This window comes from Hippichthys cyanospilos, chromosome 15, assembly GCF_059441005.1.
Source record: "Hippichthys cyanospilos isolate Australia breed blue-spotted pipefish chromosome 15, RoL_Hcya_1.0, whole genome shotgun sequence".
NCBI lineage: Eukaryota > Metazoa > Chordata > Actinopteri > Syngnathiformes > Syngnathidae > Hippichthys > Hippichthys cyanospilos.
The window spans coordinates 1,515,610-1,533,479 of record NC_142383.1 but is presented as its reverse complement, the minus strand read 5'-3'; the positions used below and the strand labels follow the sequence as shown (position 1 = coordinate 1,533,479).

Sequence of the window (17,870 nt, the reverse complement as noted above, 5' to 3'; positions counted from 1 at the left end):
GAACTTAAACAAAGATAATATTGATGTGGATATATAATCTCGCGCTCAACATCTCGCTCTCGTTCACGATACTCCTCTCTCCCTCGCTCAACATCGTGTTTGCTCAACATCGAGCTCTCGCTCACTCGAGTCGTCCTCTGCGCTCGCTCAGTTCTGCTCACGCGTTATGTTTGTGCCCCAAAACCAGCCAATCAGAGCTTGTAAAAGCACTTTGATTGACAGCTTAGTATCCAATGAGATTGCTTGTTGTGTTCACCCGGAAGGAGCAAACGAGAGTGCGTCACATCGACGTAGGCGGGAGGGGTGGCCTTATATTATTAAAGTACAAAAACTAACAAGGTATTTCTGTCAAATGATACAATACAGTAATAATAATAATATTAAAAGTAATTCTCCAGCCCAAGTCCGTGTAGACGCACTCTCGTTTGCCCTTTTCAGGTGAACACAGGGCATACGAGAGTGCGTCAATGGAGAGCGTACAAGCAATCTCATTGGATACCAAGCTGTCAATCAAAGTGCTTTTACAAGCTCTGATTGGCTGGTTTTGTGGCACAAACGTAACGCGTGAGCAGAACTGGCCAAAGATGGCCAAAGAAAATGTAACAAATCAATAAGGATGAGTGGTCAACAGAGTTGTGTATAAAATATGATGCAAATCATCCTGAGCTGATTTGTGCTCTGTTAACAGAACTCTGATGAGGTGTGACATTGAGGTCTGGCTCCTAATTACAATGTTTTTTTATTGTGTAAAGATCTCCTACCAGAAATGAATGAAAGTAAAAAATTCAATTTTATCACAGCAAATCCAATTTAAAAAGTGCTAGCTCATGTTAAGCATTGGATGCAAATCATTTAAAATTTACATTCAAATGATTTGTTAATTCATCCAAAAGTGCATAATTTATGCCTGTGCATTTTCTATTGTGCTTGTCTTCATTAGGGTTATCCATGAGGTAGAGCTGAACCCAGATGACTTTGGCCCAAAAGAGGGGTACACATTCTACTGGTTTCCAGGCATTCACAGAAGATCAAATGACGAGGCAAAATTAGATACTTCGTGCCGCGATTGATTTCGCGTTGTTTGCGATGCATTTTCGCCCGACGCGCCATCGCGCCCTGTCGCGTTAACTACATTGACTACAATAAAACTCTCCGCTTTTTTGCCTTGTTCGCATGTGGTGTGAACGCAGCTTTAGATGACAAAACAGCCCAGGATCCTGATCTTTGTATACTTACTAACCTAGGCATTGCTAACCTTAGCATTAAGGCGGTGCGCGTGACTGCAGTGGCTCTTCACTCTCCTTGCTGGTATTTATTTGTGTGTTTTTGGCTTCTCCATTACTGACGTCATCGCTCCAGGCTCACTGTGGCTTATCATCCTGGAAAAATGATGCAGATGCTAGAGAAAGGAAGCAGAAGCAGGGCTACAGGGCCTCTATGCTTGGCTACAAAAAAAAATCCACCAAACCACCAATCCCTAGACAAGGGGTCGGCAACCCAAAATGTTGAAAGAGCCATATTGGACCAAAAAAAACAGAAAACAAATATGTCTGGAGCCGTAAAAAATTAAAATTAAAAGCCTTATATAAGCCTTATAAAGAAGGCAACATATGTTGTATGTACTGTATCGATAGTCGCTATGTTAGCCTACTATTAACTACAAATACATAATGAACCTTCATGATTAAATGTTTATTTTTACTGCAGTGCATCCTGTTGATAATGTTGCACCACGTGCTTCTCTGTTGTCCGATGCCACCTCAAGTTTAACTTCATTTCAATATTAAGAAATTATGTTTCATTGCTTTGATGAAATTAAATAAATGAAATAAAGAAATCAGATTTTTGATGTTTTTATTTTAAGGATTCAAAATAACAACAAAATGGAACGTGCATAACATGCCCCTTATCTGGGCAACACAGTGCAGTAAAATGCAACCTGCAATTACAGTATAAAAAGAAAACATCAGCCTTTTGAAAAGGTAGAGTACATAGAATCAAATCAATACAGTTCAGCTTTGATGTCTGTGCAAACACCAACAAGTCAGTCCCAGGGTAAAACGAAGAAGCATCCTCTTTTTACATGTAACCAACCAACCACAGCTATCCTTGGACCTGAGCAACAAAACACACCAATACTCCTAAGTGTCATTCCAAATATATACTTACAAAAATCAGATATCGCTATAAAAACTGACACTTTGTTACTGAATATGTGCCTATGACAGGATTGTGTTCTTACCCATTTAATGTGACTTCTGTTTTCGGACGTCACTGGTCAGCTTCTCAACATCGGGCATGTAAAATGTAACGTTAATCCTGACACAGGACTTGCAAGCTATGTAATGCAATCGCAAATTTTCTCCCGCGTCCACCTGGGTACTCGGCTGCAAATGTAGCATGCCTTCCGTGAAAATGCCTTCCGCTCTTTTGTTATTAGTTATTTGTCTTTTGTTATTTGTCATGTTGTATGTTGTTATTTGACAATGTCTCGCAACAGAGCAAACATTCAAGCAATCCTTCTGCATTGGCAAGAAACGCAAATGATTTGGTCCAAGAAACATTGAATCCTCTGTTCTCCTCAGTTATTTTTCTCTTTTTCCCTTTGGCCCATGGCTCATGGCCGCCGGTTTGTTTACAATGGCCACTTGCTAAGCATCCCGCCCTGCTAATAGAAACGCGTGTCGCAGGCTATGACGTAATTCGTTGCTGACAGACATGTTGAAAATGTTGATTTTTACAGCATTGTAAAGTGTTAAGAATGTTTCTGTCATGTTATTCCTCCGACAGAAACCACATTAAAACAAAAAAAATATTTCTCTCCCTCATCTTTTTCCATGTTCAGGGAGCCACTAGCCTAAGAGCCGCATGCGGCTTGAGAGCTGCGGGTTGCCGAGCCCCGCCCTAGACTCTTTCTCTCTAACCCCAAGTCTGTCATACCCAAGACTGACGAACTGGAGCTTCTGCTAGCCAATAATAACGTCATATGGAATACTAAGACCATGATCTTCACAGACACATGGCTCAACTCTTCCATCCCAGGCAATGCTGCTGGGCTAACCAATAGTATGCTACATAGACAGGACAGGACCTGTGACATGGTAAGAGCAGACGTGGGGGGCTAAGCATGTATGTTAACATTTACTGGTGCACATAAAGTCATGTTATAAACATCCACTGCTCACGTGATCTTGAGTCCCTGTCAATTCTGTGTAGGCTCTTTTACCTGCTAACAGAACTATAAGCTGTCATCTTGACAGCTGTCTACATCGCCCCTGATAAATATCACTGACAGCATCACATGGACAAGTAACACATCGGCAGCAGTGAAGAAAGCACAACAGTGCATCCAGACAGTACTCAATCTAAACAACATAGCATCTCTGTGTGATTTGTTGGATGCTAAGCTGTGGACAAGAAATTATTACAAAAAAACATTTGCACATCGAAAAAAAAAATCATCGGTGACCTCCTCCCCTCTTGCTCAGACATTGCCAATTATCAAATCCTCTTAAGATCCAAAATTATCATGAAGGACAATTCATACCGGTCATCATCTAGTTGAAATGTCTCTGTTCAGCAGGCATTACAGGTCTATCAAATCTGGAACAACCAGATTTATGAAAAATGTATTCCCATACATTACAACACACTTGCACTTGTAACACAAATGACACCCCCCACACTGAACTCCTGCACTTGACCACAATTTCTGTGTATTGATTATGTATTTAATTTTATTCTTTACAATGTTAACCAGTGGAGTAGCACCCAGTCTCATTGTACTGTGTATTGTGATGATAAAGGCTTTCTATTCTATTCTATTCTATTCTATTCTATTCTATTCTATTCTATTCTATTCTATTCTATTCTATTCATAAACGTAAAACAAAATTGGTAACATTTGTGCAGGTGTTTATTGGTAATCATTTCAGAGAAAAGGACTACACTTAGGTAGATGTATAATTGAAAATGAATTTGGGCTTGTTCCCTGCTATTGGTGACGAAAAGCACAATTTCTAACTGGCTTAATGTCAGGAATGCAATTTAACAATGACAGCATCATGCATTGCTGCCAAATCTAATCTGTCCAACCAAAGAGCGCTCCATTATCTCTTTAGCAAGTTGTCACCTCTCTAATATACACAGAAAACGCAGAGAAGGGATGTCCGTGAATGAAGATGGCACATTCAGGAAATGATTCAATCGGTCTTCTGCAGCCGGGGATCAGAGCGCCAAAGTTCCCGGCTTTGGCCGTCGCCCAGCTCACACTGCTCCCGACCCCTATGATCCCTCCCACAGGTGGTGAGTCCATGGGAAGGGGAACTGATGTTGCCACTTCGGGCTGAGCCTGGCCAAACCCCATGGGTATAGGCCACCAGTCACTCGCCAGCGAGCCCCACCTCCAGATGGGGGCCCTGGTGACCCTCCTCCAGGCAAGGGAAATCTGACTCCATTTTATTATGTTCATCCCAGATGTCTATGAGGCGTGCTCAGTCTGGTCCTTCACCTAGGACCTGTTTACCATGGGTGACCCTGCCAGAGGCATAAAGCCCCAGATAACTTAGCTCCTAGGATCACTGGAACACACAAACCCCTGCACCACAATTAGGTGACGGCCCACAGAACCTACCCTGGTGGCACAAAATTATCTGTCACGCATGAATTGAAACTGTTACAACCTTTGGGCAGCGAAACTTTGCTGCGCCTGACAACATGGTCACAAGGCTATCAACGATGGAACAATGACGATGATGGACAATTGCTTTGTCCTTCAGGGTAGAGTCAAATCCAATAAAAAGTGAACAACTTACAAAGAAGGGGAAATGAACTTTTGGTGACACCGTAACCTATCTTCACCCAGATAAGTTTGAAAGTTACATGTGACTTTATTGGTATGCATACTCAAACTGTGCATACGTGAAGTGACCATTTGTTGCATTCAGGAATGTCTCTGTCAGTCAGTAGGGATAAAATAAAAGTCATGAGTGATAGACATTCTGCATGTGTTGAAAAGAGGCAGAAGCAGTTGGAAGAGGGGGCAAAGGCCATACTGATTTTTACTGAAATCACTGCTATGAAATGTCAGTGTCTGTTTGCTTCCTCTTAGCAATACCTGATCTTCACAATATTGCTTGACATAGTTCATTAGAGACATACGACTCGTGGTCCATCAGTCCTTAGTGTCCTGCTCCCTCAAATAAAACAATAATGCAGCCTTCTCTCATCATGTAGACTCTAAAACAAGCTACTTTAAAACAAGCTGCTTTACAAGAGAAAGTTGAAGAAGTGGCTGAAGAGTTAAAAGAGAGGGGATTCCGTTTTCCCATCCAGTTTCTCAGCAGACCTGTAAATAATATATAGTCAGTATGTATGTGATATGAATACAGTATATGTACAGTACCTTGCAAAAGTATTCAGCCCCCTTGAACTTTTTAAGCTTTTGTCACATTTCAGGCTTCAATTATAAAGAAGTAAAATTAAAGTTTTTGTCAAGAATCTACAAGTAGGACAGAATCGTGAAGTGGAACGAAATTTATTGGATATATTAAACTTTTTTAACAAATGAAAAACTGAAAAGTGGGGCGTGCAATATTAAATATAAAACATTCCATTGTAGATTTAGCTTCATGTTTTGGATCATTGTCTTGTTGAAAGCTAAATCTTCATCCCAGTCTAAGGTCTTTTTAACGGGTTTTCTTTCAGAACGGTCCTTTATTAAGCTTCATCATCTTCCCATCAACATCAAACATATTCATCCATCAAACAATATTAACAATCTTCCCAGTCCCTGATGAAGAAAAGCAGGCCCAAACCATGATGCTGCCACCATCATGTTTGATGGTTAGGATTGGTGTGTTCTGGGTAATTGTTGCTTTTACCCTAAACATATCATTTTGAATTTTGGCCAAAAAGTTCAATTTTAGTTTCATCTGACCAGAGCACCTTCTTCCACATGTTTTGTATGTCTCCCAGGTGTCCTATGGTAAACCTTATGAATATCGTTGAGAAATGGCTTTCTTCTTACCACTTTCAATAAAGGCTAGAAATGTGCAGTGTATGGCTGACTGTTGTCCTATGTAAAGACTCTCCCACCTCAGTTGTAGATCTCTGCAGTTCATCTGGAGTAATTATGGGCCTCTTGGCTGCATCTCTGATCAGTCTTCTCCTGTTTGAAATGAAAGTTAGGGCAGCCCAGGTCTTGGTATTTCTTCAATTACAATATGACTCCTTGTGCAGTGCTCCTTGAGATGTTTAGAGCTTGGGACATCTTTTTGTGTCCAAATCCGGCTTAAAGCTTGTACACAACAGTATCTCATACCTACCTGCTGTGATCCTTAGCTCTCTCCACATTAAACAGAACCCTGTGACTATCACAAAACAGATGTATTTGCACAGAGACTTGATTACACCCAAGTGGATTCAATTTATCGTCATCAGTCATTTAGGACAACATTGGGTCATTCTGAGATCCTTACTGATCTTCTGGAGTGAGTTTGCTGGACTGAAAGAAAACAGGCCGAACAATAATTCACGCTCCACTTTTCAGTTTTTTATTTGTTACAAAAAGTTTAAATATCCAATAAATTTGGTTCCATTTCATGGTTGTTTCCCACTTGTTGATGATTCTTGACAAAAATTTCAATTTTACATCTTTACGGTTGAAGCCTGAAAATGGCAAAAGGTTAAAGATGTTCAAGGAGGCGAAATACTTTTGCAAGGCACTGTAAATACACCATAGGCTTCCAAGTGCGATTTTTTAAAAAAATATTGATTGAGTCAATTTTTGTCTCTGGTCCTCGGTTGAAAAAAATGTTTTGCATCCTATATTCTAATTCAAACAAGACTTTATTTGAAATTGACAGTGCAGAAAAAGCGTGAACATATATTGAATATGATTCAGTTGTTAGTTTGGTCTGTCACATCACAACAAAAAAAGCTGATCATTGTTTTTCAGTAAAAAAAGATGTTTACAAATGTGTCATTTTTGTTTTGATTCAACACAAAGATCATCAGTCTGCTTCTACTAAAGGCCTATTTCCACTCAATAACTATCCAGTAGTGGGTGCTGAGGGCCGGCAAGGCCTTTGCTGCTGGACCAAATATACTCAGAAAAACACATTTCGTTATGAATATTTTTAAATATGTTTTTCTCCCTGATCTGTTCTCTGTGTGATATATTATATCTGCTTCTTTGCAGTACTTCCAGTGCTATAAATGGTACTAGAGTTTTTCCATTTAAAAAGTCACGATTAAAAATGATTTTCAATCATATTTCAGGTGGCTAGTGTTTGTGAGGTTCCTTGAAATCCACCAAAGGCCTCAGAATGAAAATTGCATGAAATAATTGCATTGACACAGCCTGTTTAGTTTATAGTGCAGCTAACTAGCCAATGTATAAATCAACACATACTTATCTTGTGATTGGATAAGCTCCCATGACAGTGTCATTTTTTTGAAATTTAAATTAGGAGATTTGTTTGCAACAACACTTTTTTTATTATTTTTTTAAGTGATTTGATTGTACATGAATTTTTTTTTGCACTATTTTTGCGACAGGCCTTTCAAGAAAACCTAAATATTGTTAGCAGAGATCGCATGACACTCTGGTTGTCTGTCCCAGCAGCTTTTGTCCATTAGATTCATACAAGCAACTATGAATGGTACCGGTGGCTGATTAGTTTCTGAGAAACAGAAATGATATTGCTGGGAATGCCTGTTGTTTGCATCTGATCAATTTGGGGTTTAGATCCATACCAGGTTCATCAACTCTAATCGCACTGTACGATCCACATTGGTGATTGCAAAGATTTTATTTGTATTTTCAATAGGTTTTTCCCATGTGTATTAATTAAATCAATGGCAACAAAATTAAATGTCAAATATATTAAAAAATAATGTATGTTAAATTCTCTTGAAATTAAATATTGCTATATTCTATAACTCTTGTGTAATATTTTGATAATTTTTGGGTCATTTTCTTCCAAATCATTCTCGTAGTATTTTACCCAAGGGATGGCACATTCCCGGAAGTGTAAAATCTAGGGAATCGTGCCATGTTGAACTTTGACATGCTGTCACCATCTGGGTGAAATTTTAGCTTTCTATAGCCTTCTTTAAATCTTTTTGCTCTGATGCGGCATGCTTTTGATGTAAAGACCAATAGACTGTACAATACTGCACGAGGGTTAAGGGAGATTTACTGTGCATCTTATAAAATCTTTTTAAATCAATGGTAACAAAATTAAACGTCAAAAATACTAAAAAAAAATATTGATTTTAAATGTTCTAGAAATTAGGTGTTGCTTGATTAGCCTGTATTAAGGGTTATGTAATATACAGTATATGTCTGGATCTGCAAGTACTGATGTCATATTGATGTTATCATGAGGCATAAGGATCTAGGTGGAATAAATAATGACATCACTGAAGGCCCAGGGTTGAATGCTTTTCCCGCCACTGAATTTACTATCGTCTACGTTTCTTCCGTATGATGCATTCTTTATGCCCTGTGTCATCTATGATCAGGAACATGCTATCATCACAAGCATCACAAAGCTGAGGACTGATAATGGTGATGAATACACATCAAGTGAGTTTCAAGAATATTTGAAGTGTCAAGGCATCCAACATGAAATGACTTGTCTTAATCACCACAGAAAAATCGTGTTGCAGAAAGAAAGAAAAAAAAAAACCCAGGACATTCGTTGAAGCAGCCAGAAGCATGTTGTCACATGCAAAGTTATCAAAAATGTTCTGGGCATAGGCTGTAGCAACAGAACATGCTGCCCACTGCTGTTCTGAAGAAAGAGACACCCCATGAAAGATGGTGTGTAAAGAAACCTGACATGAGCCACATGAAGGTGTGTAAATAAACCTGACATGAGCCACATGAAGGTTATGGCAATATTGCTTATGCGCATATCCCAGAAGAAAACTGGACAAAAAAAGCTGTGAAGGATGTGCAAACAAGAGATATCTTTATTTTATTTAAACAGGGAAATCCCATTGAGATTAAAAACCTCTTTTTCAAGGGAGCCCTGGCCAAGAGGCAGCAAAAAGACAATTACAACAAAATTAAAAATACATACAAATGAGTTAAAAACAAGCAATAACAATTACAACACAAAATGAGGTACAGATTAGTTAAAACAGGTACAATTTATGGAGGTTGTCTCAAGTGCTCTCAATCTGGATTGACCATGTCGAGAGGGCAGAGAAGAACGTATGATGAAGAGAAAAGGAGGATTCTAATCCACCGTGATGTCATCTTCAATGAATCAAACTTCTACTAGAAGCTAGGAGTGAAACTACCCTGCTCAGAGAACGAGAGTGAAACATGACATGATGATGACACAGCTGAGAGGTGAAGTGCTTGTTGTGATTTCTTTTACACAAATGAGCACCAAACTTGAAATACTTCTCACCTTCTGGTCAGCCATAATGCCATTAGCTTGCATTTGCGATCGGTGTCCACTAAGTAGTCCACCTCCTGGTCGATCGTGCTCACAGAAGATAGTTCCATTGATGTAACGAAAGCGATCGCCGGGGACCAGGCGGTTTCGACAGATAGTACAAATGAAACACTGAAATATGACTTGTTAATCATTTCATCGACAATCATACGCCACTGTTCAGCACCAATAACAATAAACAAAATGTTGCAGGATGAACGATGTAGTGTGGTGCCTATTCCTGGAAAATTATGGTATATATGCTGTCGTTCCAGCTTTCCTGTGTGGAGTTTGAATGTTCTCCCCGGAGCCCGTGTGGGTACTTCTCCGGGCAATCTGGCTTCCTCCCACACTCCAAAAACATGCAAGGAATGTGTATTGGACATACTAAATTGTCCTTAGGTGTGATTGGGTGCGTGAATGGTTGTCTCTGTGTACCCTACAATTGGCTGGCAACCAGTTCAGAGTGTCCCCCACCTACTGCCCGAAGTCAGCTGGGATAGGCACTAGCAAGCCTGCGACCCTTGTAAGTGTGGATGGACGGACGGATGGATGGATGTTGAGGTGATCAATGCTAAACATACTGACCTTCAGATGATAAACGTTTCCTTGTGCCCGCATGACCATTTCGTTAGCGGGGATAGCCTGTCCACAGGCACTGCAAGTGCCACTGTGTCCAAACAGCCTGTGGAAATGCACAAGCAAAATTGTTTTATTATCATCAAAAGCTACAGCAGCAACTATGCTATTTGTTTAAGGAGTAAAAAAGATAATAAGAGAGTAAATGGAAAAGCCGGAGCACATCTCATGTTGGGGTAGTCTTAGCATCGAGGTTATTTTTTTCAGTTTTAGACTGACCTGTAACCTGTTCATTTTTTTGCAGCACAAATCATCTTTGACTATTCCTTTTAAATTTTCGTGAACACCCTTCTATTATATTCAAGCATCTCTACGAACTCCTGAACTCCATTTTAGAAAAAGAGAGTGAAGCCGTTACTGTCCTAACAAAGTGCCTGAGTGGTTTCAGACGCACACTTGGGAGATATGAAGGGTAGGCTTTGCTTGTTTGGCATTGAGAAAAGGTGGGCCCTATTTCTCGAGGTGAGCCAATGTGCTGTTCGTAAAAATAGGCACATCTTAATCCTAAACTAGTAGTAATCCTAAACTCAGAGCTGGACAATGGCCTTCAAAGCGAGCCTTTCTGCACTTTTGGCAAGTGCTTTTTGATGTGAAGCCTTGTAAAAATAGGACTGAGAAGAACTGTCTACATTGACCCCAATTGATGGATATAAACCCCAGTTTCAATCAAATCAAATTTTACTTGTATAGCCCTGAATCACCGAAGTCTCAAAGTGCTACACAGATGAAAAGAGGTCATGTCATGGCTTCTTTCGAAAAAAGAAGTCATACAGAGACATCTTTCCGTAAGGTACACAACAGCACCCCCTGTCAAAGCTCCCAGAAGGGGAAGGAAAATCTCTAAAACCCCAATTTGGGGAAAATCAGAAACCTCCAGGAGGGACCACAGGTGGGAGTAGCCCCCTTCCAGGGCCACAGGTTGAAGTGGATGCTGCATGTACCAAATACAGACAAATAGGTACACATTACAGACAAGTACAGGTAAACAATATAGATTACAGAAAACATATTGTGCTATATAGTGCAATGATGACTTGACAGCAGGGAAAGCCATTGGGCAGGACCCTTTCCACAGTCCAACCAAGTGGACCGCAGACGGTCAATCTCTTAGAACCTGCGATGGTCGATCAGCGCAGGACCAAATGGAGGCGGTCAAGTCAACCCTCACCATCTAGCTAGCCCCATCTCCGAGCCGGAAGAGGGGGCTACATAATTGTGTTGCTGTCAGAAAGGGGCAGGCCGGTGATGAAATCCAGTGAGACGTGGGACCAAGGTCGGCGTGGGATAGGCAGATGATGGAGTAGGCCGGCCAGAGGCGTGTGACTGGACTTATGTCGGTTGCAGACTGGACAGGCCTTGATGAACTCACGTACATCCTGATCCATTGTGGAACACCAAAAGCATTGACTGAGAACTCCCAAGGTCCGATGAACCCCAGGGTGGCAGGTCAGTTTGATGGAACTCATACAGATAATATATTAATTATGGGTGACTTCAATATTCATATGAACTCCCCATTGGAGCCACTTACTGTAGCATTTCAAGCAATAATCAATGCAATTGGTTTTAAACAAATAATAAAAGCAGCGACACACCGGAATGGTAATATCATAGACTTAGTGTTAACCCGTGGCTTAACTGCCTTAAATGTCACAATTTTGCCGTGTGCTAATGCTAAGTCTGATCATTATCTTATAACATTTGAAGTCCTAGCTCAGTGTGGTCTTATTGTCCACAACCAAGGCTTTAACAGCCGTGATATTAACTCATCAACCACTGCTGTACTTTCTGAATTACTGCCTTCCGCAACAGCTGCCTTTCCGTCTTTCACTGGTTCAGTCGATAAGCTCGCGAATGATTTTAATACAGTTCTTTTAAATTCCCTAAACTCTATTGCGCCGTTGAAACTTAAAACTAGTCCGAAGCGGCACACTCCATGGTTTACGGATGAAACGCGTACAGGTAAATTGTTAAGTAGACAATTTGAGCGTAAATGGCGAACAACTAAACTCGAGGTTTTCCGTCAGGCCTGGTGCGATAACTTGCTGAAATATAAAGAGGCTCTTAGGTTAGCAAAAACAAATTACTTTTCCAAAATGATTAGTCTTACTAAAAACAACCCAAAATATTTATTCAACACGGTAGGACAGCTAACACAATAGCAGCAGATTAATCATAGTTCCCTCCATTCAGCACACGATTTCATGCAATTCTAGCTAATAAGGGATGAAATAAAAAAGGCAGTGCCACTTACCCCCTCGGCTGTAATTGTTGATGCTAGTTCGGACAATCAAGTTCAAGAAAGTCTGGTTACCCTGTCCCAGTATTGATTTAGTATCCTTGGAGTGTCTTACACACCTGGTTAATGAAGCAAAGCCGACGTCCTGCATGCTCGACCCGCTTCCAGGCAAACTCGTTAAAGACTTATTCTCGGTCTTAGGGTCATCTGTCTTGAATATTATCAATTTGTCACTCTCCTCTGGCATTGTACCTGAAGCTTTTAAGACAGCCGTCATTCAACCATTACTTAATAGACCTCACGTAGATCCTGAAAATCTCTTTAACTGTGGGCCAGTGTCACACCTTCCGTTTATTGCCAAAATTCTTGAGAAAGTTGTAGCACAACAGCTTAGCGATTTTATGATAGATAACAATAGATTTGAAATCCTTCAGTCAGGTTTTGGGGCCAACCACTCAACTGAGACAGCCCTTGTAAAATTGACGAATGATCTTCTCTTAGCCATGGATTCCAACATCTCATCAATATTATTATTGCTTCACCTTAGTGCTGCATTTGACACTATTGATCAACATATTCTTATAAAACGTTTTAAATCATGTTTTGGCATCTCGGGATCAGCACTTTCTTGGTTCAGATCTTACATCCTGGGAAGGACGCATAGTGTCTTTTATGGCAATGCGATCTCTGAATCTTTCTCCATCTCATGTGGTGTCCCGCAGGACTCAGTACTTGGTCCCTTACTGTTCAACATCTACATAATTCCTCTTGGTGATATTACTGTATATATGTAAACATGCTATTAGTTTTCGTTGCTATGCTGATGATACCCAACTGTATATGCCTTTAGAAATAACAGATCCGTGCAAGTACAGTAAACTGGAGGCCTGCCTTGCTGAGATTAAACAATGGATGTCTTCCAATTTTCTGCCTCTTAACCCTAGTAAAACAGAGATGTTAATTATTGGCCCTGCTCATCATCAGCACTTGATTAAGAATACCACGTAGAACCTGGAAAACTGTACTATTTCCCAAAGTAGTTCTGCAAAAAATCTCTGCATGATATTTGACTCAACTCTCTCCTTTTGAACACATATTATTAACATGAGAAGAACGGTGTTTTTTCACCTTCGCAGTATAGCTAAAATTCGCCCTTTCTCTTAGCGATGCAGAAACATTAATTTATGCATTTGTTACGTCGCGCCTAGACTATTGTAACGCTTTGTTTTCTGGACTTCCCATGTCCTACATCAAAAGCCTGCGGTCTATAGAGAATGCAGCATCAAGACTATTGACAAGGACGAGAAAGTTCGATCATATTACTTCAATTCTAGCTGACCTGCGTTGGCTTCCAATACACATGAGATGTGATTTTAAGGTGCTGTAAATTACTTATAAAATTTTACACGGTTTAGCTCCTTCCTATCTCGGTTCCGTCCCGACAACTTAGATTCACAAAATGCCGGTTTGCTATCGACCCCACAGGCTTAAAAGAAGTACGCGGGATCAAGGGCATTTGCCATTTGCGCGCCAGTACTATGGAATGCCCTACCTATGGAAGTTCGCGCAGCCACCTCAGTAGAAATCTTTAAATCCCGACTAAAAACACATTTATATTCAAAAGCATTTAGTTAATTGAGCCTGTCCAGCTTTCTTCTTTTTTCCTTTTTCCTGCCCCCCTCTTCCAGCTCGGAGAGGGGGCTAGCTAGATGGTGAGGGTTGACTTGACCGTCTGCATTTGGTCCTGCGCTGATCGACCATCGCGTGTTAGGAGATCGGCCGTCTGCGGCCCACTTGGTTGGAATGTGGGATGGTTCCTGTCCAATGGCTTTGCCTGCTGTCAAGACATCACTGCACTATATAGCACAATATGTTTTCTGTAATCTATATTGTTTATGTGTATCTATTTGTCTGTATTTGGTACATGCAGCATCCACTTCAACATGTGGGCCTGGAAGGGGGCTCCTCCCACCTGTGGTCCCTTCTGGAGGTTTATGATTTTTCCCCTAATTGGGGTTTTTGCGTTTTTCCTTCCCCTTCTGGGAGCATTGACAGGGAATGTTGTGTACCCTACACTGAAAAGATGTCTCTGTATGACTTCTTTTTTCAAAAGAAGTCTCTGCATGACCTCTTTTCATCTGTGAAGCCCTTTGAGACTTTGGTGATTTAGGGCTATACAAATAAAATTTGAGTGATTGATTGGAATGAGCCTATTGCTACACCTCGGACCAGAGAGAGTCAGGGACCGGCAGGCATCTAGGTGGACAGGCGCTGGGTGTGGGCTGGTTCGTAACTGCAGACTTGATCCTCTACTCTTTCTCCCAGGTAAGAAGGCCGACCACACAAGATGGAGGAAGGATTGTATCGGGCTCTTTGCCCTGGGTGTCCTCTCAGTCAAATTGCCTAGAGAGGGGGTCTGGTTTGATGTTTTGGGATCCAGGGCGGTAGGAGAGGATGAAGTCAAACCTGGTGAAGAAGCGGGACCACCGTGCTTGACAGGTGTTCAATCTTTTGGCCTGCCATATGTACTCCAAATTTTTGTGGTGCGTCCACACCTGGAACGGAGCTTTGGCACCTTCAAACCAATGCCGCTATTCTTCTAAAGCCGCCTTCACAGCCAACAGTTCACGATCCCCGATGCTGTAGTTAACCTCGGCAGGAGAAAGGCAACGGGAGTAGAGTGGAGCTTGTGATCTTTTGCAGACCGCTGAGAAAGAACAGTTCCAATCCCAACTTCGGAAGCAATCCACCTCTACCAGAAATTGCAGTTCTGGTTCAGGCATTAGGAGAATGTGAGCTGACGTGAAGCGATTCTTCAGGGCCTGGAAGGCCTCCTCAGCCGTGGGCATCCATTGGAACTTTGTTTTGATGCTGGTTAGAGACGTGAAAGGTCGGGCTATGGTGCTAAAGTTCCTGATGAACCTCCTGTAGAAATGTTCAAAGCCAAGGAAATGTTGTAGCTGTTTTCTGGTGTCTGGCACTGGCCATGAGGTGACTGTTGAGACCTTAGCTGGGTCCATGCCAATGTGGTTCTGAAAAATGATGTACCCCAGGAAGGAAATAGAGGCGGAATGGAACTCACATTTTTCAGCTTTAACATACAGGGAGTTTTCCTGCAGACATTGTAAGATGGAGCAAACATGCTGCACATGCTCCTCTAGCGTCTGAGAAAACACCAAGATGTCATCCAACTATTCAAAGACATATCGGTCCAACATGTCTCGCAGAACATCATTGATGAGGGCTTGGAACACTGTGGGAGCATTTGTAAGTCCAAAGGGCATTACCAGATATTTGTAATGCCCCAGGGGAGTGTTAAATGCTGTCTTCCACTGTGAATCAAATGGTAGGCGTTGCGAAGATCCAGCTTGGTGAAATACGAAGCCCCTTGGAAAAGCTCGAAGCCAAAGGTCATGAGGGGAAGAGGGTATCGGTTTTTAATGGTAATGTTGTTCAACTTCTGATAGTCAATACACAGACGCAGCGTGTGATCCTTCTTGCTCACAAAAAAGAAGTCTGCGCCCGCAGGAGAGGACAAAGGGCGAATGATGCCTGCCTCTAAGGAGTCATTTATGTACCTCTCCATCGCTTGCCACTGCGGTCCAGACAAGGAGTAAAGGCGGCCCCTAGGGGACGTCGCCCCAAGTAGCAGGTCGACTGCGCAATCGTATGGTCGGTGAGGAGTCAGGGACGTTGCTTGCGCCTTGCTGAAGACTTGACTGAGGTCATGATATTCGGAGGGAACACCAGCGATGTCCGTTGAAGCAGGTGGAGCGACGCAGAGGAATTGATTTTCACAGGAAACACCAGCGATGTCCACTGAGGCAGGTGGAGCGACGTAGGGTGCAGAGACAGTGGCTTGATGGAGGCAGGAAAGATGACATGATGGACCCCAGCTGAGAACGACAGCCTTCTCCCAGTCGATGTGGGGCTTGTGACGACAGAGGCAGGGACGACTCAGGATCAGAGGGATGTTTGGATGGTCAAGGATATGGAACTGGATTTGCTCCTGGTGATTACCTGCCATGTGCATGGAGAGTGGACACACGTTTGGTGTGTGATTGGACCGAGAGAACGCCAATCCAAGGACTCAACAATTTTTTGCTGATAATGTTGGCATCCGCCACAGAATACACCAGGGCCCCCCCATATATATATATATATATATATATATATATATATATATATATATATATATATATATATATATATATATATATATATATATATATATATATATATAAATATATATATACACACAGTGGGCCCCCGTGTTACGAACTTAATCCGTTCAGCGGCTACGCTCGTAACTCGAACTGCTCGTATGACGGGCAATCCAAACCTATGTTAATTCGTGAATGCGTGCAACGCGTGCAAAAACCTTAGGTAAAAACATCTCGACTTTATACACATATTAAAAATGAGTCACATAACCTACTGTACAGTTAAATTAAATAACATAAATATACAAAGGAAAAATGACATTTACCTTTGGGGCGACATGACTTGAGCTGGGTGGAGGCGGAGGGGAGCAGAGACCAACCCGCAGAATTTATTGATTTATTTTCTTAAACGGGAACTTTTCTCAAAACTAGAACATATCACCGGCGATTTCCTTCTCTTTAATTCATAATAGAAGAAGCCTCTCAATTTTGTTGGCGATCGAGGTCCGTCCCCCGGAAAGGAAAGTCTTGCCCTTAGAAGATTGCCGAGCGGATACGGCCATACTCACGAGCCATGCGTGCGCCTCCTTCGTATTTTTTTTTTTTTTTTATCTCCTGCTTGGTTTCTATTGTCATCATCCACTTACTTCTTCCTTTACCGCCGCTAGCAATTTTAGAAGCCGTGTCTAACACATAAAGTTTGCAAAGTCTTAACAACATTCCTTCCTTCCGTTTTTGACTCATTTTCTCTCCTTCCTTCCGTCCCGACCAGCTGTGCCATCAAGCTAGATAAAGGCGTTCGGCCAATAGCATATCGGCATTTCTGTGATTGACGTGACACCGGCCAATAGCATCTCCGTGAGTGAGACCGTGACTGACACCGTGACTGAAACAGTGACTGTGACATTGTAAGAGCAATAGCATATCAGCGTTACCGTGTCATGCATGAACAGATGCGTTCATTAATGTAGCAAAGCGAGGTCAATTGTATGTCCATATTGACTGGCAAAGCGTGGCGAAATCATAGTTAAAACCACAACGAATTTACACGCATATTTAAAATTAGTACCATAATCTACTGTACAGTTAATATAACAAGCATGGATAAACAAAGGATAAATTACATTTTCCTCTGCGGCGACGTGACTTGAGCTGAGTGGAGACGTGAGCAGAGACCAACCCGCAGAATTTATTTATTCATTTTCTTAAACAAGAACTTTTCTCAAACTAAAACATATCACCGGCGATTTCCTTCTCTTTAATCCATAATAGAAGAAGCCTCTCCATTTTGTTGTCAATCGAGGTCCGTCCCCTGGCAAGGAAAGTCTTGCCCTTAGAAGATTGCCGAGCGGTTCCGTCCATACTCACGAGCAA

The 17,870-nt window shown here is 41.6% G+C and overlaps 1 protein-coding gene across 6 annotated transcripts in view; it reads right to left on the bottom strand.

Moving 5' to 3' along the window:
- Nucleotides 1-1,840: 1,840 nt before the first annotated feature.
- The window catches only part of lmo4la (LIM domain only 4-like a), a 98,966-nt gene continuing 82,936 nt past the window's right edge, over nucleotides 1,841-17,870 (bottom strand). For 4 of the 6 annotated variants that reach the window (XM_088434356.1, XM_088434355.1, XM_088434354.1 and 1 more), the window contains 2 exons: nucleotides 10,044-10,140; nucleotides 8,965-9,587 (listed from right to left, as the gene is read on the bottom strand). In XM_088434356.1, coding sequence (XP_088290482.1) covers nucleotides 9,321-9,587; nucleotides 10,044-10,140 — 364 coding nt within the window. In that variant the 3' untranslated portion in view covers nucleotides 8,965-9,320. Of the gene's footprint in view, nucleotides 2,116-8,964; nucleotides 9,588-10,043; nucleotides 10,141-17,870 lie in introns of those variants that run through there. The other 2 variants (XM_088434358.1, XM_088434357.1) reach the window with 2 other exon arrangements.